At 35.5% G+C, this 25,436-nt stretch overlaps 1 protein-coding gene across 4 annotated transcripts in view; it reads right to left on the minus strand.

Moving 5' to 3' along the window:
- The window catches only part of LOC110103309, a 44,505-nt gene extending 25,576 nt beyond the window's left edge, over positions 1–18,929 (minus strand). For 2 of the 4 annotated variants that reach the window (XM_020831970.2, XM_020831963.2), the window contains exons 1-4: positions 18,739–18,925; positions 18,364–18,548; positions 4,649–4,734; positions 510–656 (exon numbers count right to left, since the gene is read on the minus strand). In XM_020831970.2, the coding sequence (XP_020687629.1) occupies positions 510–656; positions 4,649–4,734; positions 18,364–18,529 (399 nt within the window). In that variant the 5' untranslated portion in view covers positions 18,530–18,548; positions 18,739–18,925. The other 2 variants (XM_020831980.2, XM_020831988.2) reach the window with 2 other exon arrangements.
- Between the last annotated feature and the right edge of the window lie 6,507 nt (positions 18,930–25,436).

Below are 25,436 nucleotides of genomic sequence, written 5' to 3' on the forward strand. Positions count from 1 at the left end.
TAATAAGCAATCCTATCTTTCAAGAAAGAACCAAACAATTGAAGTGGATTGTCAATTAGGCATACAGAGGACTCCACATGTCTCCAATGAAAAACAGCTATGTGATATCTTTACCAAAACTCTAGAACCATTATATTTTTTTCAATATTTGTAATAAGCTTGAATTCATCGATTTATATGCGCCAACTTGAGCGCTATCACAAACTGTTAAACTGAAAAGTGTTATTGTAGGAATGCACTAGATTAAAATATATATTATTTATAAATGTTTTATATATTTGTAATTGAGAATATTCTTTTATATTTCTTTTGTATTCATCATGTAGTCCAACATATAAGCACACTATATCCAGTTAATAACAAGTTATTTTTCCGTCTCTAATATAAACAAATTCAAACAATGAACAATTTTATAAATTATCACTTTTAGAAAAACATGATTCAACTCAAATAGTAAACTTGCAACAAACATGCAAAAATAAATTTGAATATCAAAAAATTTTCCTCACAGTTTGAACAGCCAGAAATACAAGGAAAACATCTCTGGCCACAAAGATGCGGAATTTCATTTTCCGCCAAGAATTGTCCTCCAATAACGCTATTCGAAGATGAAACTGTGCCTTGCATGTTGTACAATGAGAGAAAGCGAACCCTTCCTGTAAATTATATTTGGTTTAAATTATATTTGATTAGTTGCAGTCTAAATTTTATCGTATAAATAAAGACTAATTATTTGGATGTTACACAAGCGGATGAAAACATTAGAATGATATTTATAAATAGTCACTCCAAATCAGCAATATGGTACTGAAGAGCAATGTAGATAGAAAAGAAGTTCTAGAAAAAATAATTTCATTTTCCCTCATTTTAAGTACTAATATAAAATCATGACGTTCAAGTGATTTTCGAGAAGATTCGTGGTGTTTAAAGTTAATGTTGGTTTATAACTCTGTTTAAAATTGCGCAATTAGAGGCGCGCCTCTGCGCAATTCCTCCCAAAAACGCCTCGGAACCTACGCAATTCCACCTCTGTAAGAGGCGTACGCCTCACTGGGACTGAGGCGCGCCTCAGAGGTGCAATTGCGCAATTCCTGGTGAGGCGTACGCCTCATTGGGATAGGGCCCACTAACTTAAATTGAATCCTTTTCTCCCCCTATACCAGAAGGCACCCGATTTTTCCCCCTTCAGTTGGCTAAACAGAGCTCCCGCACGCTCCAGTTCGCGAAACAGAGCCTCCTGCACGCCATCGGCCTCCTTCCCGCCGCTCCTCCCGCCGGCGCCACCTCTCTCCGGCGAAGTTGAAACTTCCGGCCGCCCTCTAGGAGTACTCCACATTGGATTTTAGGTATTTTTATTAAGTTTAGGGTTATACTTTTCAAGTTTAACTTAAACTAGGGTTTAATTTTTTTTTATTGTTTTTTTGTGTATTTGGTTTTTTGCTTTAGGAGACATGGTTAGAGGTAAAGAAAAGGCGAATACGTCATTGCGGCGTGACCCTTCTTGGAAATATAGCGTGCAAGTTGACGTAGGAGGGGGCGAGAAAACGTATGTCTATTTAAAATGTAATTTTTGTGAGAAAGTGGTGAAGGGCGGAGTAACCCACATGAAAGAGCACTTATCATGCTCTCACAAGAACGTAGCACCGTGTGCAAAAGTGACGGACAATGTGAAGGAAGAAATAAGTGCTTACATGAAGAAAACTACCACTGCTAAACACTTACAACATGAGCAATTTGATGAAAGGATCGAGCATGGTGCTTATTTTGGGAGCGAGAGTGGAAAGGGCTCTTTCTCCACTATACATAGTAGATGTGCACGGAGTCCTATGGATCAGTATATGACTACTCCAGGAGTGGATAGAGGAGAAGCAGAGATGATGCCTGCAGCTGGTACTAGAGAGGGTCGGCGACAGGTTTGCATGGACATTGGGAGGTTTTTTTTTAGAATGCAATACCATTTAATGTTGCTACATCGCCTGCCTACTTCAATATGTTGCGGTCTGTAGGATTGTATGGAAGAGGGTTGAAGGCACCTTCTATGTATGAGTTGTGCACTTGGATTTTAAAAGAGGAGTTGCAGAACACCGAGCGAACCATTGATGAGATTAAAAGGACATGGATTGAGACTGGTGTGACTATTATGTCAGATGGATGGTCTGATATGAAGAGCAGGAGCTTGATTAACATCCTTGTCAACAATCCCTACAGCACGGTGTTCTTACGATCCGTTCATGCTTCAGAGGAGGTGAAAAATGCCACATTCATTTTCAATTTACTTGATGGTGTTATTGAGGAGATTGGGGAGCAATTGGTTGTCCAGGTAGTGACTGATAATGCCAGTGCATACAAAGCAGCTGGTCAGATGTTGATGGAGAAGAGGACACACCTATATTGAACACCATGCGCAGCACATTGTATCGATCTCATTTTGGAGGATCTTGGTGACTTACCTCAGCACAAGAGTGCTCTTGTTAGGGCGAAGAAGATTACAAAATTCATCTACAATCACTCTTGGGTCTTAAGCTTAATGAGAAAATTTTCAAAGAAAGAAATCATTCGACCTGCAACCATTAGGTATGTTCATAATTTTTTACATTGTAAATCATTCCTACTATATGTTCATAGTTTTAACATTTGGGCACTGTGAATCTATAGGTTTGCCACCTCCTATTTGACACTGCAGAGCTTGATGAAGGTGAGGCAACCTTTGGAAGCCATGTTTACATCAACTGAATGGCTAAACTCTGCTTGGGGGAAGAAGAGTGAGGGAAAGGAGATAAGAAAGATAATTCTGAATGATAAATTTTGGGCTACTGTGACCTATGCCATTTTGAGCACGAGACCCTTAGTGCAAGTTCTACGCTTAGTGGATGCAGAGAAGAAACCAGCTATGGGTTTTATTTATAATGCTATGGATGAGGCCAAGGAGTTGATTGCACAAAACTTGGGAGGAGAGGAGGCAAGTTATAGGGAGATTTGGGATATCGTTGATGCTCGGTGGGAGGTGCAGTTACACCGACATCTACATGCAGCTGCATATTATCTTAACCCTCAATTTCAATATTCAGAGAAAAAATCTTCAAATCCGGAGATTAAGCTAGGTCTATATCACTGTATGGAGAGATTAATACCGGAGCAGGCAGATAGGGAGCTTGCAGATTTACAGCTTGTTCTGTTCCGAAATAAAAAGGGTTTTTTTGGATTGAATGCAGCAAAAGCAACCATTTTGAGGAATAAGGGGTTGAAGGATGATGAGGACCCGTTGGTGTGTGATGATGTGTCGTCTGATAATGAGTGGTTCATAGATGATGAGGCAGATTTGCCATTATCAGACTTACAGATAGAAGATCTAAATGTGGATGTACTGAGGAGCGAAGCAGATCAAGTGGGTACATCCACTAGTACCACACCACACACATCCACTAGCTTTGCAGCACAACAATCAAGTAAAGGTATTCCACAATATTTATATGTTATTGCATTACATTTATATCAAGTGAGCAATTAACATGCTAATGATCTTTTCTTTTATTGAACAGGGAAGAGAAAAGTGAGTCATATTGAAGATGATTATGACATGGCATTCATAGATACAATTGAAGAAGAAGATTCACTTGAAGACCCATTTAGTGATGGGATATGATTGCATTTTATATGTTTTTGGAACTTTGGAAGTTTTGTTGAACTAATATTTTGTGATTTTGTACTTTGTGACATGATTTTATTGCATCTACTTTCTTATTTTCCACTATTTTCATATATCATTTAGATGTTTTTATTGTAAGGTACAATATTGCTATTATTTTTCTGTTAAAACCCTTAATTTTTCATTTACGCAATTCTGTGTCCGTGAGGCTTACGCCTCAGACCGCCTCGAGGCTTACGCCTCGCCTCACGGACGAAAACCGCCTCGAGGCTTAATTACGCAATTTTAAACCTTGGTTTATAATTACATCCTCCGTAATGGACTTAACAAACTTCATCATTTCCGAGAACGTATTTTCATCTCTAAGCAGCCAAGTGAGCCTTAAAACAAGTTTACACTAAAGAAAGACTAACTATAGAAATAGTTCCAAGAAGATAAGGGAATTATTAGCCACGAAGTGCACGGATAAATAAAGGGAGACCTTGCTCATGTAGAGGCAATCAGAGAATTTAAGTTGTAGTACTTTTTATCCAGCATAGCATGTTAGAACTTGATAATGATGTTTTAATTTATAAAACGTTAAATTAATAAAACACATGGATATAGCAAGCGTATACACAATTACACCACTGCCACCACGCCATTCAAGCATTGTGTTTGTTTAGGTAAGTCACTACCATGATTGGCAAAGAACAAAAAATAACCATCTTTCCAATGACTGAGAAGTCAATCTAAAAGGAAATTGCTTACAAATTATCTTGCATATGGAACCAAGCCATTGGTTTTCCTAAGTTGAGGAAAGGTTACATTTCACATAAAAATATATAACAAATGGATATCTCCTTTAGTAATTTATAATATCAATCATCAATGCATGCTCCTAAACAAGCAGATTTATAATGTTAGCATTACTTCATGGACATAGACTACATATTTGTGCACAAGCAATTAAGTTCAAACAACAGAATCAGGGAATGAGGGGATCAGACAAAATAAACTCACCTTTACAGCGCGCCAATGATCGAGACAAAAGCGATGAACAAATTGCTGGGTGCCTTTGCACATGCAAGGGGAAATCAATTCTTCACCTGCAACAAATGGGAATTCAGCCAATAACCAAGGGTGAATTTGCACAATTAACGAAAAACATGGCCCCCCTAGCTTGAAGAATAGAACATCATCATGATAGCAGCAAATGATAAAATCTAAGGGTGTATTAGTTTCTTATTTATCAAATTAGTTCAAAAAGAAAAAAAAAGAATTATTTTGCTAATCCCAACAAATAAGTACACTAGTTTGAAATTACTATTTCTCCTTTGATGTGTGCCACAAGATTTACATGGAAAGCAGTTCTCCTATGAGACCCTTCAACATGGAATGTTTTTCAACTGCTTTGCAATGCAAAAGCCCAACATATCACAATTTTGATTTGTGCTGGAAACAGATAAAAATAGATATTGTATTGTAAGTGAAATTATTCTATGGTTTGAAAATCATAGGGAACGGATGTAGAGCAAATTGTTCAAATTTTTAAGAGAAACGATGACTTAATTTCATAATGTATATTATAGCAGCAACACATTATGAAATAAAGACTTACAATGTCTACTTTAAATGTATAGCCCTTAAAAAATAGTATGCGGAACCATCACCTAGATTGGATGAAATAACAGATCTTGAACTTCAGGTTAAGATCTACAGAGATAAATAACTACACCTACCTCCACTCTGGCATTGAACTTTTTGACAATGACTAGAAATGAAAACCCATTTGAATATAGACAGCCAAGATGGTTAGTTCTTTAACATTTATTTTTTTCAAGAAACCAAACCTTTAGCATTCACTAGGACCTCTTATGTGTCAGTTTTACCCCAAACTCGCCTCTTCTGAACGAAAGAAGGATTTTTATGGTAAATCATTCATGTTCCTATTTCACCTTAGTTTGATAAAGTTATATCATAACTTACGGTAAGAAATTAAATCACAAATCATATAGAAATAGACAAGTTGCTTTAAGAGTGTTTCCCAAGATTATGAAACCATGAAGATAGTGCAGTTGCAATGTAGAAGAATTGATTTGATGTCAATTTGATAACAGGCCCTCATTGTAGATCTCCTTGAAGATTCTTTTCTTTTACCTTCTATTGAATGTTACCAATTTCATTCCTTGAGTTAAAAGGATTTGAGAAGAGAAAGAATTGGAACTTGTCTATTTAAAGAATTTGTCTATCATAGATTGATTTTAAGGAAATTTTTTTAAGAAATTTTGAATGTCGCACAAATTTGATCTACTCGCTTGTAAACCAAAAATATTTGGGTTTTAATAATTTGAATATGTCCACCCAATATGAACTACTGTCATTTACTAGTTTTATCTACCTTTCATACATGTTTTATTGCTATCATGTCTACATGTATATCCCTACCATGCAAGACCATAGGTGATTTTGTGATGACGTTTAGGTCATAGAATTAAATTTTGTTCCACTTAAAACATCCAAATTCAACCAAAATTTCAAAATCAGAATAAAAAAAATGCATGATCGATCTTTAACCGGATTTCAAAATAAATGAAAATTTTCTCACACATCTCAATATTGGCGCATCAACAACAAACATGGTTGATTCATATAATGTCATGCCAGTGAGTCTACTTATAGCAAAGAGTTTACACCAAGAAAAAATGGAAACAAGAAAAATATCATTGCATGTCATGTCCATACAAAAACATGGTAGAGCTAGAAGAGTCTTTCTTATTCCATCATCAGACTTAACCTCATCACTTTTCAAAAAATTCTTAGTTGGGTTAATGGCATTCCATCCTCATATATGAAGCAAAACCCAGTCGTTGGGCATCTTGATCTTTTCGTCAAGACTATAACTCTCAATTGTAGACATTTTCTACCACTAGGTAGAAGAGGTAAGTCATACAAACCCTACTGGTCATAGAGTCTAAGGCTTCGTTTGGAAAAGCTTTCTTACTGCTCTTAAAGCAGTTTTTTAGTATAAGAAAATTTTAAACTTAAAATGTTTATATTAGAAAGCCGTTTTAAAAAGTAATAAGAAAGTTGACTCAAATGAAGATTAAGAATAGCATCAATCGTAATATTTACGACTTACTACCCCTTGAGTCTAAAAGATACCCTTGGATAGGGCAAATCATAATTGTTAATAATGATCCTTAAGTCATTGCTCGACTAGAAAATCAAAATGAATTGGGATTTAATAATTTGAATATGTCCACCCAAATATGAACTGTCGTCATTTACTACTCACTTTATCTACTTTACATACATGTTTTATATTTCTATCATGGCTACATGAATATTCCTACAATGCAAAACCAGGGGTGATTTGTGATGATGCTTAGGTCATAGAATTAAATTTTGTACCCATTAAAATATCCAAACTAAGATCAAACAAAATTTCAAAATAAAAAAAAATGCATGATCGATCTTTATCTAGTTTTCAAAATAAATGAACTTTTCATGTCTCAATAATGGCGCATCAATAACAAATATGGTTGATTCATATAAAGTCGTGCCAATGATCTTTATATGGATTTTTATCCAGATAATAAAAATCCAAAACTTCACCGACTATTCCGTTTGCTAACTCTAACCAAGATTTAATCAGGATTCCATGGGCTGAATCTAAGGGAAAAGGGATCGGATGAGTGAAATAGGGTCTGCGTGGGGAGGGGGAGTTTTGTGGTAGAGGCGGTGAGCTGAACGACCACTATGTGGGGCCTTCGGGCAAGGGGAATGGACAATCGGAGGAGGGGGACGAGCCGAGCCATGGGCAACGGGTCATGCAAGATGAATGGAAGAAAGATGGGACTCCCACCCTCAATATACTGCGAAAATATGGAGGGATCACGACAACCACTACACTAGATGAGGAAGAAGCTATTGGGGCAATGGCGATCCTAAGGTGAAAAAGTTGAAAATGCGAATGATTAAGAACAAAGAAAAGGAGAAACTCATACCTTTCAACAAACAAATTGAAGAGGATTAAAAAGTAACCATCTCAACGAATAATCTTCTTGAGCTGCATAAGATTCTTGAAGAGAGCAGTCTTTAATGTCTAGAGATTTTACATTTGAAGACATTGCATTTTTTTGACAAAGCAAAAAGTAGAGAAAGTTCTAGGGTGGGCTAGAAATCGCTACTTGTCCTACGTCAGTGTTCCTTCTGTTAGTAATGGTAGATTGTTGATACCCTGTGAAAGCCTAGAGATTGCTATTTCAAAGTTATGGGAACAAGAATCAATTTCAACGAAGGCCTTAGAGAGCATAAAGAATCTTGTGAAAAATGAGTATGAAAGCAATTTTGGTTTCAACAGTTGTGCACTCAAATGAAATAGGGTCAAGTTTGAAGATATTGGTGCTCTAGAAGATATGAAGCGAACTTTAAATGAACTTGTCACGCTTCCTTTGAGAAGGCCTAAGCTTTTTCCACAAGGAATTTTGCTTTTTGGCCCACTGGGAATAGGTAAACCTCTTCTTGCAAAAGCCCTTGCAACTGAAGCTAGATCAAATTTTATCAATATAACCTTATCTACTTTTACATCAAAGTGCTTTGGAGAGGCTGAGAAGCTCACCGCGGCGCTCTTTTCTTTCACATCTCGTCTAGCGCCTATCATTATTTTCATAAATGAGGTCGAAAACTTACTTGGTGCACGTGGTGGTGCTTTTGAACATAAAGCAACAAGAATGCAAATTGAATTTATGGCAACATGGGATGGTTTAAGGACCAAGGATAATAGATCATTTGATTTGAACAATGATGTAATACGCCGTCTTCCAAGAAGGATATATGTAGACCTTCCGGATGTTGAAAACCGCATGAAAATCATAAAGATATTTCTTTCCAAATAAAACCTTGGCCCTAACTTTAGATTTGACGAGTTCGCTAATGCAACAGAAGGTTATTCTAGAAGTGATTTGAAGAATCTTTGCATTGTTGATGCATACAGAAAAGACCAGAAACTTCTTGATAAAGAGAAGTTCGATGAATTTACTAAGTAGAAATCTACATTAGCTGACACTTTTCATATTTGAAGAGCAGCTTCTAGTGTGGAAGCTAATATTGTGGGAGCGTCTAGTTTAAATTGTCATTTCTTGCCAAAGCAGGAGTCCTCAACAGCTTCTTCAAAAAATTGCACATTCAACGAAGGTGATAGAGTAAAATATGTAGGTACGATGCATTCTTCTAGACTACCTTTTCCAGCTCAGAGAGGTCCACATTATAGCTTTCGTGCTAAAATAATTCTAACATTTGAAGAAAATGGATCATAAAAATTTGGTGTAAGATTTGACAAATAGATAGTTGAAGGTAATGATCTTGGTGGTCTATTTGAAGAGGATCACGGGTTCTTCTATAGAGCTGACTTGCTTCGTATAGATTGTTTTGGCCCAGATGATTCTAAAAGGATTAGTATCACTGAGTTAATAGAGGTTGTGACTGAAGAAACTAAGGAAAAAAAAAACCAGGAGAAACATGCAGGCTAGAGATACTAGAGAGCTCTTTTACAACTTCCATCGAGATGATGTCGCAACCGAGTCTATTATGCACAAGTGCATAGTATATGTTGTTCTCTTTAGCAAAAAACTGTCAATTCGTTCTCAACATCCAAGGTTTATTGTTCGAAAGGAACTTATCAAGTGGAAGGATTTTCCAAAATACAACATCACATGAGAGCCATATGAGATGATCAAAAGACCGTTTCCCCTCATTTCACCTTGAGGACAACATTATTTTTTTAGGGTAAGTATTGACACGCTAGGGAGGCCCACCTTTTGGGGCTCAACGAGGTTAACATTTACAATGTAAGAAGGAGAAATAAGGGGAGAAATAATTAGAAAAGTTTATTTAGCGAAAGATGATTTATTTGAATTTAGATTGGGGAGGAAATTAAGAAATGTTTATTTAAGTAAAGATGACAGATTTTGATTCAAATTTAAGAGGAAATTAGAAATATTTTATTAAGGGAAAGAGGGCTGATTTGGATTCAAATTTAAGAGGGAATTAGGAATGTCTTATTCAGGGTTAGAGGGCTTATTTGAATTTAGATTTGAAAGGGAATTAGGAATGTTTTATTAAGGAAAAGAGGGTTAATTTGAATTCAAATTTGGGAGGGAAATATGATAGTTTATTTGAAGGTGATTAGGATGTTTTATTTTTATTATGTGAATTATGTTTATTGTAGTTTTCTAGGAGTTGTTCTTAGCCACGTCTAATGTTTGTGGGAGAGATGATCCATCTCTTGACTAGAATATGACTAGTATCTTTCTTTCCGTATTGAAGTGATAATACAAAATCAGTCATTGTTTTAAGTATTCTTGCAATTTCTACATGTTTCTTTCATTGTTTTTACTTCCAATACGTATCAGTATATCCCTACCATGCAAGACTGTGAAGACGCTTAGGTCATAGAATTAAATTTTGTACTCATTATAACATCCAAAAACTAAGATAAACTGAAATTTCAAAATAAAAAAAATGCATGATCGATCTTTAACCGTATTTCAAAATAAATGAACTTTTATTATATGTCTCAACAATGGCGTATCAAGAATCAAATATGGTTGATTCATATAATGTCATACCAATGAGTCTACTTTATAGCAAAGAGTTCGCACCAAGAAAAAATGGAAACAACAAAAATATCATTGCATGTCATGTCCCTACGTAAATGTTGGAGCTAGAAGATTTTTTTCTTATTCCAAATTATGACTTAAAATCATCACTTTTCCAAAATAAACTTAGTTCAGTTAATGGCATTCCATCCTCATATATGATGTATTGCTTAAAATTTTGCAAAATGAGGCCCGCCTCAGTACAATTCCAATGAGAAACATGTCGAGCTTTTTTTATGAGACCCACCTTAAGGCATGCCTCACCTTACTAGCGTGAGGCGTATATCTCACCCAATATATATATATATATATATATATATCCTAAACTAAAACCTCGAATAAATCATGTCTTCATGCACCCCCAAGCCGCAACAACTTCCTCTCAACCGCCTCGACCTCTAGCCCACTGCCTTTGTCGTAGCCACCGCCAAGAATCACTTAAAAGCCGCACATCACCACCTCCTCCTCTAAAAATTTTGAAGTATTATTCTTATTTTTATTTATGACAAATATTTACGAAAGAAAAGGATGATTGAAATAAATGAAGAATAAACAAATTGAGAGGCATTGAACTCCACAGGATGAGGCAGGGGAGAGACAAATTTGTTATGACGACGACTCAAATAAAGACCCCTTAGTGATGATAGTGCAAATGATTTCTGAGTTGTTGCCAATTATGTCAGCTTTTTTTAGAATTGAATGTGGATGAGCAGGGAAATAAGAAAGAAGGAATTTGGAGTTGAACTTGATGTTATGAGATACGTTTACGTTATTCATATATTTCATGTTGTTTTGCTCTCGTAATATTTGAATTTCAATTCTATTTCAGGTAATTTAGCACTTGTCACTTTACATCTTGTACAATTTTTTTTCTTATATGTATGTCAATTTGTTACTTCAGAGTTCAATAGAAAGTTAATTATCAGACCGGTCCAGCGGGGGCCGGCCCAGGCGCAAATGTCTATGCCTCCTGCGTTGGCCGATCAAGGCGTAAGGTTCACAAGAGCCCATTTGGAAGGTTTTTTTAGGGAAATGGGAAGGAAAATTGAATGAAGGGATTGTTTAGGGATTTCCTTTTGATTTGTATGCATTAAATAGTTTGTTTTCCTAGGGTTATGGCATGTTGAATTTGGCTTAATTTGGGATCTCTTAGGTTTAGGTTTTGGGCTCTAGATTCGTTTAGAGATTGGGAGAGATCGATCCTCCTCTTGAATAGAGGATCACTTGTATCTTGTTATTTCTTCCGTTCTATTTTATCGTTGCAATAAAATTACTATTTTTATGGTTTTCTTTTGAAGTGTAGAAGAGCTTTCTCGCTGATTTTCTGAAATTGATAGGATTTACTTGAAATCTACAAGAGTTTCCTATCAAATTGGTATCAGAGCTAGTCTTGGGACCGTTAGTGGGCTGATTTTGGCAAATTTTAGAGGCTGAACTTTTGTTGGTGAAGGAGAAAGCTGTTGTTTTTGTGATACAAAATCAATTTTTTTTAATCTACCAAAAATCTAGGGATTAATGGTAGTCAAGAAAGTGGATGCACCAGAAGAGAGACTTGAAGGAGAGATAAGTCGAATAAAAGCAACGGTAGAGGACCGAATTTCATCCGTGGAAGACAATATTTTCGATCTTCATACGATGATAAAGCTCTTGAAAAATCAAATTCAAACGACGACATCGAAGACAAAGGGGCCGGTGGGAAGAACAACGAATTCTGAATTTCGTATGAGGGAAAATGATGTGATGATCATGGAGGTGATGTTAAGAAGGCTCTTGGAGATGCAAACAAAAACTTCAAGAGTAGTTCCAATGGCTTACCCTAACCAAGATTTGACCTGGATTCCCTTGGTCAAATCAAAAGGAAAGGAGATCAAAACAAGAGGAGTTTGATGAAGAGAGTTTCTTTCATAAAAAGCCACCTCTTGTGGCTCCGATAAGGGGTGGATCAGGGTTTCTGGATGAGGGAACAACAAAGATGAAATCTTTTGATGGAGGTGGTATGGCGTTCCACCACTATGAGAGGCATTTTGGGCAAGGGGAGCCATTCATCGGAGAAGGAAGGGGTCAAGAGCCACCTTTGAGGACTCCGATAAGGGGTGGAATAGGGTTATCGGATGGGGGTACAGCAGGAAGGGCATTTCATGGTGAAGGTAGTGGGGTGATTGACTCCCATGGGAGGTCTATTACGCAAGAGAAGTGGACGACCGAAGGAGGTGGATGGGCCGAACCATGGGGATCTCATGGGAGGCAAAGGGAATGAAGGTGGAATTCCCACCCACGATACAGGTGGGAAATATGAAGGGATCACGACAACCGCTATACTGAAGGAGTAAGAAGCTATTGGGTTGGTAGTGATCCTATGGTGAGGAAGTTGGGGATGTCAGTATTTAAAAGGGAGGATACTTATGAGTGGTTGTACCGGGTGGAGATGTATCTCATGGTGAATGGGGTGATGGAGGATAAGAGACTGATGGCAGCGGCCCTATGTTTGGAAGGGAGAGCTATAGTTTGGTTCTAGTGCACGATTGCATGGCCATTAACAAAGCAGCTGAAGAAAGCTATCAACAACATCCCATCCTTCCACCTTTAGGACAAGGTGGATCTTTGAGAGGGGACTATTGTTAGACTGGTACAGCTGGTCTATGCGGGACCGGCCCAAGCACAAATGAGGCGGAACTTCTCCACCTCCATCATTGGCCGATCAAGCCGCCAGGTTCACGGGAGCCCATTTGGAAGGTTTTTTTAGGGAATTGGGAGGGAAAATTGAATGTAGGGACTGTTTAGGGAGTTCCTTTTGATTTGTAAGCATTAAGTAGTTTGTTTTCCTATGGTTAGCTCATGTTGAATTTGGCTGAATTTGGGATCTCTTAGGTTTAGGTTTTGGGCTCTAGGGATGATGGGTAAGCCTTGGGATGGGTTGGGATAGAATAGCGTTCAAGCATTAAATGCAAAGATGATATACATTGATGCTTGAATTCTGGCAGAATTCTGACAAGTGAGATGTAGGCTTTTAGGGCTTTAATTGGTAGGCATTTCAGAAGTTTTAAATATTTAGAGATGACAGAGTGTCTTCAGACCAATTTTAGAAAATTTCAACAAATTCCAAAGAGTTTTGGTAGGTCAAATGAGAGTAAGAATCCAACTAAGTCAAATTCTGCCAAATTTTAGGTGACAGCTTTAAGAAGGGTTTGGGATGTGATTTGTGGGGACAATGCAAGGAAATAGATATGAGATTGTGAGAAAATGATTGTAATATAGTTTTACAGTAAAAGAAAATTTTTTTAACTAGGAAGGTCATAGACTTGCTACTCATCAAAATAGCAAGGTTGAAGAAATTATAAATTATCTTTAAGTAATGATCGACCACCAAGCCTCCAACTCCTCTTCTTGGATGAAACTCCAATTCTTGTAAATGCAATAGCAATCATTTGTTCTTCCTTCCATAGCATTTAACTAGTAACAAAGTTACATTTGAAATGAACACAAAGAAAACAAAATGAGAGTGAGAAGCCAGCCAACCTAGTACAGGTGAGAGTGTAACTAACCCTAATTGCTCCCTCCATCTTGCCTTGGCCAACCAACCAAGCATGGGCCCTAGTTTAATTGAATTTATTCATTCAATTAAATATGTGCACCTACATAATTAACCATTCTCTAAAATATTTCAACTCCAAAATTTCAAATTTCAAAATTTTCACCTTCACTTTCTAGTCACTACTATAACTCAAAATCACAATGGCATAATCTCTTACAATATTTAACATAGACATAAACATAACAATAAAGTTCTACTAAATTGTTTTTGCTCCTAATCCTTGGTCTTGGTATTTTTTTAACTTCCTTCTTGGTTTGAGCTTGGGTGATTAATCAATCACTTCTTTGATAGGCATCTTACGCCACATCTTTCATCCTTCCATCTTTTACTGCATGAACATCTAATATGAATAAATTTAAGTTGTTGGTATAAAACCAAAAGGTTCGCATTATCCCCTCATATTTCTTAAATTGAGATGTTGGGTCCCACCTGTCATGTTAGCTCTAATCAAAGGCATACATGTCAATGACGCAAAATGGCTCGCGGCAGGGCTCACATACTATGATATTCGTTTGACGCGGCATGTCGCATCAAAATAGTATGCGCTATTTGTGTCATTCATGAGCAATGGCGCAAATAGCGCACGCAATTTTGTTAATATGTTATAAATTTTAAATTATAAAATGTAACTAATATTTTAAGGTTCATATATTAAAATCACAAATAATTATTAATTAATTAAACATCAATTAATAAAATATCAAAAAAATGAAGGATTTAACATTTTCTAAGATTTTTAGTTGTCATTTTTGTTATTTGACATGATTTGGGCTAAATTTAAAGTTGTCATTTATCTTGTTTGGTAGAATACTTATATTTAAATTTTGCTCAAATCAACATATTTTTTTGTTATTTAATAGTGTATATATATCTATATATATATATTGTGTGTCATGTTTAAACCTTGTGCAATGTGCTATACACCATGACTCCAAAGGAAACTTTGCGCTATGGTGCGTCATTCGTTGTTCATAAATATGGTTGCACGTGAGCAAATTTGTAAGGGTTGTAAAACTTACTAGCTTATTGTTGATGTTTAGACATTTAAGCCAATATTTGCATATTATATGAACCAAAACCACATATGCTCTCAAAATTTGCTTTAGAAGGAGCTTAGTGGCATTATTCTTAGGCAATATAAGGCCAGTTGTCGAGCATCCTAGCCTTTCAGAGATAGGTGGTAAGCCTTATCATAAGCCACTTCCAAATAGTGGAAGTAACAATGCTACATGAACCCTTAATATTAAACTTACAACAAGATAGTATTATTGATAATATTGTAATAACTTCTAGTTATTGTGGAGTTATATTTCTCTTATCTTTGGGCAATCTTTTAATATGTAGTTTTCTCAAGCATCGAGTAATAGGATATAATTAATTATAAGAATTTACACTTGTGAGAAATCCTAATACCCCATAAATAAATAAACCCTAATTAGCTTCTCATACTAATTAGATAAAACTTCAAGGGTACAAATACTAGGCCTATCTTTCAAAAAAACTTATGTAATTTTCTCATCATTAGGACATCAAACATGGGGCTTTTTGAACCCCCTGATAGGAAGTCGACTCGATATGCAAGTAAAATCTTATCCCCGATTACAATTGGCCCAATTTCATCTTGATAGGGTTTTAGGTCCTAACAGTCACATCCAAGCTATTTGTATGATACCTAAATGGCTTCATCATAAGATTTATGTGATACTTTAATAAACATCATAAAATATGTATTATACTACTCAGTATAATAAATGAAGTACAAGACTAATAATGATGTGGAATCTATATCTCGCGCATATCAAACCATATACTTAATAATGCTCCATACTTAGAGTCTTATGAATGTGATGAAAGATCTCAATGAATTTTTTTAACATTGATTCCAAAGTGAACAAGGAGAATTTTTAAGCTGCATATGAGAGTTTATGTTTGTGATGTACCTTTTAGGCATAATCTATGTATCTTACACAAGAGTACTTCCTTGACTTTAATATGTCATGCCAAGTTGGAATAAGTTTTTTATTGCTTAAAGCAATGTTTAGTTGTAGTTACCACAAGAAAATTCTCCTATAATACAAATTGATGTAGAATACAAATTGGTTTGATGCCAATTTGATAATAGATCCTTGTTATAGATCTCCTCATTGATTCTCTTTTTATTTTTCTATTTTTTTCCTTTTGACTGCTGTTAATTTCAACCCTTGATTGCAAAGGATATGAGATAGGAAGAATTGTAAAGAGAAACGCTCTTGATTCTTTTAGCAAGGAGTTTAAGCATTGGTTACAATCGATAGAAGAGATAGAAATTGCAATTGGAGAAGGAATCCCAAGATAGTCCTCAAGAAGGGAGAGAGATATGAAGAAGTCACGAGTTAAGGGAACCAGAAGGCGAAAGAAGTGCAAAGGTAATCTTGAAAATTCAATAATCAAAAAAACCTTTCAACTTCTCCTTATAGAAATTGGGTTTATAAGGTAAAATTAACTAATTTTAATTGAAATATAGAAAATACCTGAGATGAATTTCATGTACTTAAATAAAGATACTATCTAATTTAAATACAATAAAGTTTAGATTAAATATTAATTAATAAAAATTTACTAGAAAATGCAAAAAAAAAAAAATTGATGCATTTTAAAGTATAAAAAAATTCCATAATCAAAGAAAAATGCATGTCTTAAGCATTAATAGTGCATTCTTACAAATCAAAATTGTGATATGTCTAATTTTTTAAGAAAAAAATAACTAAGAAGCATTACCAAACAAGACCTTAGGCATTGTTTGGTACAGTTGTGCCATTGTTGTGGTTTTGTTATGTTGCATTTTACATATTATGAACTATTCCATATAAGTGTGTTCCCTGTAGTAGGGATTTTTGAGACACATTCCAACAAAACCAACACTATTTTTTTAGATGTAAATTACTAGAAACTTTGACCAAATGAAGCTCTCATCATGAAATTTGATGCATTTTTTTTTTCTCCTCTATTTTCCCCCTTATTAACACATAAATAGAACTTTTCTTGTTCTATAATATCATCCATCCATTAGAAAAAGATCATATGTTTTTGACAAGCTTTGCAGTCTCATTCTCATCATTGCATAACTGCAATTTCAAATACATTTAAAATTTGAGATGCTATAATGAGCGAAGCAACAGAATATGCCACCCATTGGAGCACGCTTGTAACTTTAATAGACATTTATATGTTACCAGATTCAACTAGTTTCACTGAGCAAAATTAAATTATTCTGAATTGTAGTGTAGGTGATGTAAGAGAACCCAAAAGGGTAATTCTTGGGGCTTGTCATGCTTTCCATGCACTGACCCAAGATTGTTTATAACTTTTTTGACGGAAGTGAAATTATAGGAAATGATGGCATTAGCAATGACTAACACGGACGAGTGCCCACAATGTTTGCAACTATAAATCAAATTATCTAACTAGCTCATATCATTCTAAATATAGAATAAATCAGATAGAGGAGAAAAGATTCTCTAGTTATGAAAAAAATGAACTGACCCAATGAAAACCATAGAGTGCATAATGTCTTAAAAAGGGGTACCCATTGAACATGGATAAGATCCAACATGATATTAGTAATCATAACCTTACTTATTGAATAGTGCCGAGAGTAGAATTATATGTTAATAGTGAAAGCATGACATTTTTTCAGAGGTAACGTTATTTGTGAAATGAAAAATCAATATAAACATACCATAAACCATCATACGATTAGGAAAAAAATATCAAAAAAGAACTATACCCCAGTAAAAGGAACACTTTAAAATTCAAGTATAAGGAATGCACATGTTAAATTTCTACCATGATTACAGTCCCTCCAATTTATAGTAGTTAGAAACATTGGCATCTGATGGAACTTGAAAGACTATAGCTCTTAAGAACAGATCTGCAAGTCTGAAAAGCATGCATGAACAATGTTGACAAAAATTACACTGTTTTTGATTGCATGCTAATACGAATATACTGTTCTCTCTTGTTCCCTTCTGCAGCTCCAATAAATATCCAAAGCTAATGGATAACTGCAATTCCCATCTAAATGCATTTTAGCTAACAAATGCTAAACCTAGATGTAAAGAATGTGGAAATGTTCGGTATATTCCCATAATAGACTGATCAAAATGTCATGTGCGGGTAATAGTGATTGGCAGTCAACAATAACTTTAAATTTTGGTTCAACCAGCGATCCACACTTTCGAACTGTGAACTTGAGTTAAAAAAAAAGAGCACATAAACAAGTCTTGACCTAAACGAACTTCCTAACAAACATCATTTAGCAATGACTCTTATCTATAATAATGGCTAACAATCAATTTAGGCGTGAAAGCAGGTTCTAACTTTTAGCATGGAATAAGCAAGTCGTTCCAGGGATAAGCAATAAACAATTTAAGAGTTGCAGCCTATGAAATTAACAAAAGAAAACAACGCAATCATACTAAAAGGGGGAAACTCAGCAGGCTCACCATCAGACTCAAGGCAGATGCGGCAGCATGCTTGAGAGGCCGCTTCGATGTCCTCATCATTTACATCATCAGAGCTGTCCTCAGAAGGCGCGGCCTGATTATTAAGGAGAGGGTCGGAATCCTTAGGACTCTTCTCCCCATCGTATTCCATGTGGCTTTCCTCCATCAGAGCTAGGTCAAAAGCCCTAAGTGAAGTCAAAAAAAAAAAAATCATCGTCTACCACCGGCAAAAGGGAAATAAGAAATTTGCTTCAAAATACGTGACCAGAAGGTGGAGGATCCCCGTTCACGAAAAATTCATTACTTGGCGGGAAGAAAAAGAAGAAATGCAGTACAATAGAAAGATAATAGAACGAAAACGGCGAGAAAACGTACTAAATGGAACGAAAACCTCCGAGGATCCGATTCTTTGAAGGTGGTCCAGCGCAGATTCAATAACTCAGAAGATTGATCGAATGGTAAACCCGAGAGAAGTTTCCCTGCTTTTGTTTGCTAGGGAAAGACCTACCAGGAGGAGAAACGTGGCTCGTGAGCACTACCGAGCCGGAGGTTGAACCGGAGATAATACGGAGTCTTCCGTTGCTGACCAGCACGCACATGGTAATGGATGATGTGGACCTGTCAAACGCTCAGCTTATATAAGTCCTCTATTAATAAAATATTATTTTAAATTAAGCACATCAAAATTGCAGTCAAAACGCACCTAAAGTGCAGTCATAGTGCAGGCGACATGGCAAGTGTTAATTGGATGTACGGACCTATTTTTAGGTTCAGTGATCGGACCTAAAAATTAACCCAGCTTATCACCTGACCCCGATGAATATATCTCAAAGCAGCCCATCCCTTTCACCAGAGAAAATCTTTCCAAATGAGGTCAAGATTAGAACTTGTGTTGGGGATTGTTATTTAATTGGCTGGAAGACGATTTCCAAAGCTCTTTTCGGCATTATTAAAAAACTTTGGACTTTAAAAAGTTCGCTTTAGTTACTCTCTTAGTGATAATTTCTTCTAACTGCATTTCTCTTCTGCGGATTACGATATGGCTTGGACTAGAGGGGTCTGATTTTTCCTTGGAAAGCGTTTCATCCTGCAATAATGGACTCCCCATTTTCGCCCTAAGAGAGAAAACTTTACATTTGTCCCTATATGGATAAACATCCATGGCTTACCCCAATTTTGCTAGAATTCCAAGGGGAACTCCTGGATTGCAAGCAACATCGGCATTTCCCTAGCGGTTGACGCCCTGACAGCACAAAGGATATGTCTCACCTTCGCCCGCGTTTGCATGCAAGTTAGCAACACTGCCTCATATCCTAAAGAAATACTATCTCACTTGATGGAGATGTTTTTAACCTGAATGTTCAAAATGAATGGCATCCAAACCCCTGTGAGTTTCGCAACTCACTGGCCCTTACTCGTCTCTCTATCCTTCAAAGCCTATTAAACCCTCTAAATCGACCAATCACCTTATGTTAGAGTGTCCTCTTCTCGTGGTATAAGCTTAAGTAAAAAGCCTAAAAGTTGCAAACCTACTGTATCTCCCAAATCCTCCCTAATCAGTAATATTTCTACGCATCAGCCCAGCTACCCTCATTCATTACAAAAAATTCAAGATTCTACTGCCGTTCCCTCATCTTCCAATGCATCAACAATAGTTCCAGTCCCTCATACTACCCAAATGCATAATTCACTAAAGCTCTCAGTCATTCCAAATGCTTAGACTTCCCTTCACGTTTCTCAGGGAACTGAGCCTTCTATATAGGTGCCTTCTATTGAGATTCCAACAAACCCCTCCACCTCAAAAGACCCTACATTCACCTTAGCTCCCAACCTAAATTCTCCCACAGAAGATGACAACACTTCTTCTAATAGTATTAATGCTCTTGTTGGAGTCATCTCATTTAATAAGTTTGATATCCCACAAGACCAAGAGGAAAACCCTAACGCAGCTATCACACCTAAATATGTTTGGAGCTGATTTTACACAAAAGGCCCCAAAACCCTATTCTTCCTACTAAATCTGCTAGGATGGAGCAAGGGAAAAAGCCCCCTCAACATCCAAAATAGTGATACATGTGTCTTTTATTGCTTTTTGGAATATGAGGAGGTTCAATAGCCCTGATGAAGCTGTTTGTTGTAGATGTATGATTAGCACTTTTAAGCTGGATATGCTTTGCTTATTAGAGAATATGATTCAGGGGACATCCCTCAAAGACCCTTTTTCACTTCTACCCACTTTGGTTTTTTTTTTTTTTAATTTATTTTTAAGATAGTTGCAATAACTTCAACCATTCTAAGTCTTGCTGTATTTGAATTAAATGGAATCCTTATATGTTGAACATCTCACTTGCATTCATTTCATCTCAGTTAATTTTAGGTACTGTGACATTGATATATTATATTTTTGCACGTGATAAAATATATCCTTGCAATAAAATTGTACATTTAAGTTATTTTATTACTTATTTTATTGAAGAAAATTCTTCAAGAATAGTATGATAATATATATTTTTTGATTTAATGTTTGACGTGTTGTTATTTAATAAAATTAAACTATAAGATAATATAATTAAATTATTATATAAATATAATTAAATTGTTAGAAATATAAGCAAATTATTAGATATTTATAAATATAATTATGATAAAATATATTGTGATTGTCAAATAGTTTAATAGATGTCTAGTAGCATAAGTGTGTTTGTCTTTCAAATTGATTGATATTTTATAATAATTTAATTGTATTAGCATGTGATGTGGAAAATAGACTATTTTTACAAAGGAGCATCGAACATCATGATTTTAGCCCAAGGAGCATAAATTAGGCGACATTTAGATCAGAGCTAATTCGCCTAATTTTTTTGGCCCATTCAAAATACGCTGAACAATACGACACATTTTGAACCTGCCAAACTAGTCGGCATTTTTGGTTGGTTCCAAAATTTCGTGCCATTCTGTTGGATAGTGTGAGATTAATGCACAGTAAGTAACCTAGTATGAGATTAATGCACAATAATTTAGTTTGAGAGGTGTGAGAGGCTAATGCAAAGTAATTTAGTGTGAGAGGTTAATACACAATAATTTTAATTTTAATTTGTCTGCTAATTTTTAATTATATGATAATTAGTTATGAGAATAATTATATAATAAATAATTTAGATTTATAATTATGTGTTACTTAGTTTGTAATTATATAATAAATTATTAAAGTATGTACTTATATGAGAATTAATTTATAATTATATTATAATAAATTTAATTATATAATAATGTAATAGTTAATTTAAATTAACCTAAATAATTAATTTAATTAATGATGTCATATAATTATAATTATATCTTAATATTTGATTACTTAATAAATTATTAATTAATTTGGTATAGTATATATCAAATAAGAGTTATTAGTATTTTTAGTTATTGTGGACTTTGAATTTCTCTTTCAAAATTTTATTCAGAGCATTGAAATCTTTTAAATTTATCTCATTATTCATTGATAGGATGTTTCTTGTAAGAAACCATCAGATCAAATAACCTATAAAGATGTAAGGTTCAATCAATCAATATTATAATTTCAAGTTTCATGTAAATGTGAGATATGCACAAACTTTATTATTTAAAGGGGTTGAATTCACATGTCAAGTAGACTTGTGATTGACATGTGAAGATTTAAGTTTACACCTTTAAAATATTTTGGTCATGTATGGAAGGGGTTCGAGGAATCCCCAATAAAGAAAGGTTTGATGATGCAAGAAAAAGAATACATGCTTGTAGAGCACGTGCCAGTGACAGTCCATTGGAGCAAAATGCTAATACGAATGAGATATTTATGTGTTTCATCTATGAATGGTCAAAAGATGAGGATGATGCCCTTTGGAGTGTGCTTGCTGAGGTAATGAGAATAAAAATTAATAATACGAGAGATTTTCAAAATGTCATCGATTGAAAATATGTTCAGATGAGGTTATTAGAAGAAAATAGTTATCTCACCAATCCTCATTTCTTGCAAATGTGAAATCATGAAATGAAACATGAGAGAGAAGGTGGCATTCGCTAGACGTTGACTGCAACAACCTTTACATTGAGCATGTGATTTTATATCATTAATGGTATTATGCTTTTGATGAGTTCATTTTGGATTTCTATAACAATAGGATAAAAGAGCTATTACTTGAATGTAAGCCTAGAAATTTTTTTAATGGTAATGACTAGCAAGACATTTAGTATGAGTTTAAGTTTCATCTCAAGTACTGTCCAACTTAAATCCAACTCTAAGCATGTTTGCTTATGATGTTTATGAAATAATAAAGCTATGTAGTACTATGAATGTTTGCTTCAGTTTTTTTTTTTTTTTTTTTTTTTTTTTTTTTTTTTTTTTTTTTTTTTTGTATGCTTAGTAAAGATATTATCTTAGTGGAGATCAATTTGAGTTATGGTTATTTTTTCCGACATGCAAAGAGGAACAAGAGTTATATATTTTTAAAACCAACTTTATTTTAAACTACAACATAAGTACTTCATACATTTATACATATGTGATAACAAAAATAGAAAATAACGGTACATCTATCGATGACATGGAAGAGCACCACTCCCGATTGTATATCAAAGTGGGCTTTTCCTCTTCACCTCTAAAGTTTTGGCTCCTCAATCACCTCCTCCTCTTGCTCATGAACCTGTGCGTACTGTTACGATGGATGTCCTCCTAGTAAGAGTATGTCTTACTGTGAGAGGAAAGATGGAAACCCAATATATGACATCCACTCTAGAATAGCCATGGGAAATAACAAGTATGTAAGGGCTGGTGGGATTGGCTACCATAGTACACATCTGCTAGCTCACTAATCTGCACACCATACATGCTCCAGTGCTGAAAGGAAGGTCCCAAGCCTATCATGTCATAATCAGTAGAGGGTGTGTATATAAAATGTCTAGTTGGATCGCTCTCCATAATCTGTTTCCCTAAACACCTTCCAAGATTTAATCCAGTTGGTTGACGGAGGTGGTGTGGTTGCCTATCGATCTGGAGGGAGCATTGAAGATTGAACGTATGCCCCCCTGAATTCTATTTAAACATATAGCATCTTACTTGGAATGGGCTTGCTCCTCCGTGATGGTGATAAATTAAAGTAGTGCAATATTTGTAAATTGATCTCTGAACTTTGGTTGAAAGCTTCGTAACCTAGCCAAATGCCAACTGCAACGAACTTGCATTCTCCCCGTGCCCCCAGCTAGTGGCATGAGAATGGCAGTTGATAATATGTAATAGTTGTCTTTGAAGGTATGGACAATTAGTTGGATACGAGGTTAGCAATTATTTAATACCAAATGTAATATAGTAACTGTATAGAATGTAAATGATTTACATACCACTAATTTCTTGCAAAGAGATCTTGGTAAAAATTTCTTTTGGTGGCTCTATTTATGGATGTAATAAATAAATTGATGCCTAAGACATATACCACCATAATTTCTAACTCCCCCAAAAGTATAACATCAATCGCAACAAGCTACCAAAAAAGGGAACTTTTATTACATCCAGTGAACGTACGCTCCTCTACGTTCGGTTTTAGACCAAAACAGTGGAATACCGAGTTTTTTTAAAAAACTCGGTACAACTCGGTACTCGGTATTGCGTTTTTTTTCCTAGATCCGAACGTAGAGGAGCGTACGTTCACTGGATAAAATAAAAGTTCCAAAAAAGGAGGACAAACATAAATCCTTTACTTATCTTAAAGGAAACAAATTTATCATGATAACTCGCTAATTATTAATTCCAGTATTCAATTAATATTTGGATTACACTAATAACATTATCTTTTATTTAGGACATATCTTCTTCAAAATAATATTGTCTTAAAATGTTATTTCAAAATTTTATAAAAATTACAAATCTAGAAAAAATGTCCAAATTTAAAAATTAATTTATAATCATTACATAAAAAACATCAATTTCCGGCACCAATTTTTTGTCGAAAAATGCAAAAATCCGTCTGAAATACTTATTTCTGACGGATTTCAGGCGGAAATATTTACTCCGGTAATACGTGCATCGAAAAAGTGCTATCGGCGTAAAAGTTTCAGCCGAAAAAATTCTCGACAAACTTCCGGCGAAATATCCGTCGAAATATTTCCGGCGAATATAAAATATGTCGGAAATATAAAAAAATGAAAAAATAAATAAAAAATAAACCCGCAAGCCAAAGCCCAATCGTAACCAACTGAAGCCAACTAGGCTCACCCGCCCGAGCGAAGCCCGCGACCCCGCCCTGGCTAGCTTCGTAATCTAGCCAACTGCCAACTGCCAACTGCAACGAACTTGCATTCTCCCCGAGCCCCCAACTAGTGGCTCGAGAATGGCAGTTGATAGTATATAATAGTCGTCTTTGAAGGTATGCACAATTGGTTGCAGTTTATCATTATCTTTTATTTAGGACATATCTTCTTCAAAATAATATTGTCTTAAAATGTTATTTCAAAATTTTATATAAATTACAAATCTAGAAAAAAATGTCCAAATTTAAAAATAAATTTATAATTAGTACAGGAAAAAAGTCAATTTTCGGCGCAAATTTTTCGTCGAAAAATGGCCAAAATCCGCAGTAAATAAGTATTTCTGACGGATTTCCGGCGGAAATATTTACGCTGGTAATACGTGCGTCGGAAAAGTGATATCGGTGTAAAAGTTTATGCCGGAAAAATTTTCGACGAACTTCCGGTGAAATATCCTTCGAAAATATTTCCGGCAAATATAAAGTACGTCGGAAATATAAAAAAATGAAAAAAAAACTCGTTGAAGTCAAAGCCCAATCGTGACCAATTGAAGCCAACTAGGCTCACCCGCTCGAGCTAAGCCCGCAACCCGAATCCCTCAAAACGTGACCCAGCCCTGGCTCAACCCCAACCGACCCGAGAGCCTACCCAATGGGACTTCCCGACCCGCGCAACGAACCGCCTTCGACGGGATTTGAACCCACGCATCAAAAATGTAAGCCCCTATCCACCGAACTTTTATTCTATCCAGTGAACGTAGGCAGAGAAAGGTTCGGTTTTAGGCAAAAAAGCGCATGTAC

Source organism: Dendrobium catenatum, unplaced genomic scaffold, assembly GCF_001605985.2.
Source record: "Dendrobium catenatum unplaced genomic scaffold, ASM160598v2 fragScaff_scaffold_1548, whole genome shotgun sequence".
In the NCBI taxonomy this organism is placed as follows: Eukaryota; Viridiplantae; Streptophyta; class Magnoliopsida; order Asparagales; family Orchidaceae; genus Dendrobium; species Dendrobium catenatum.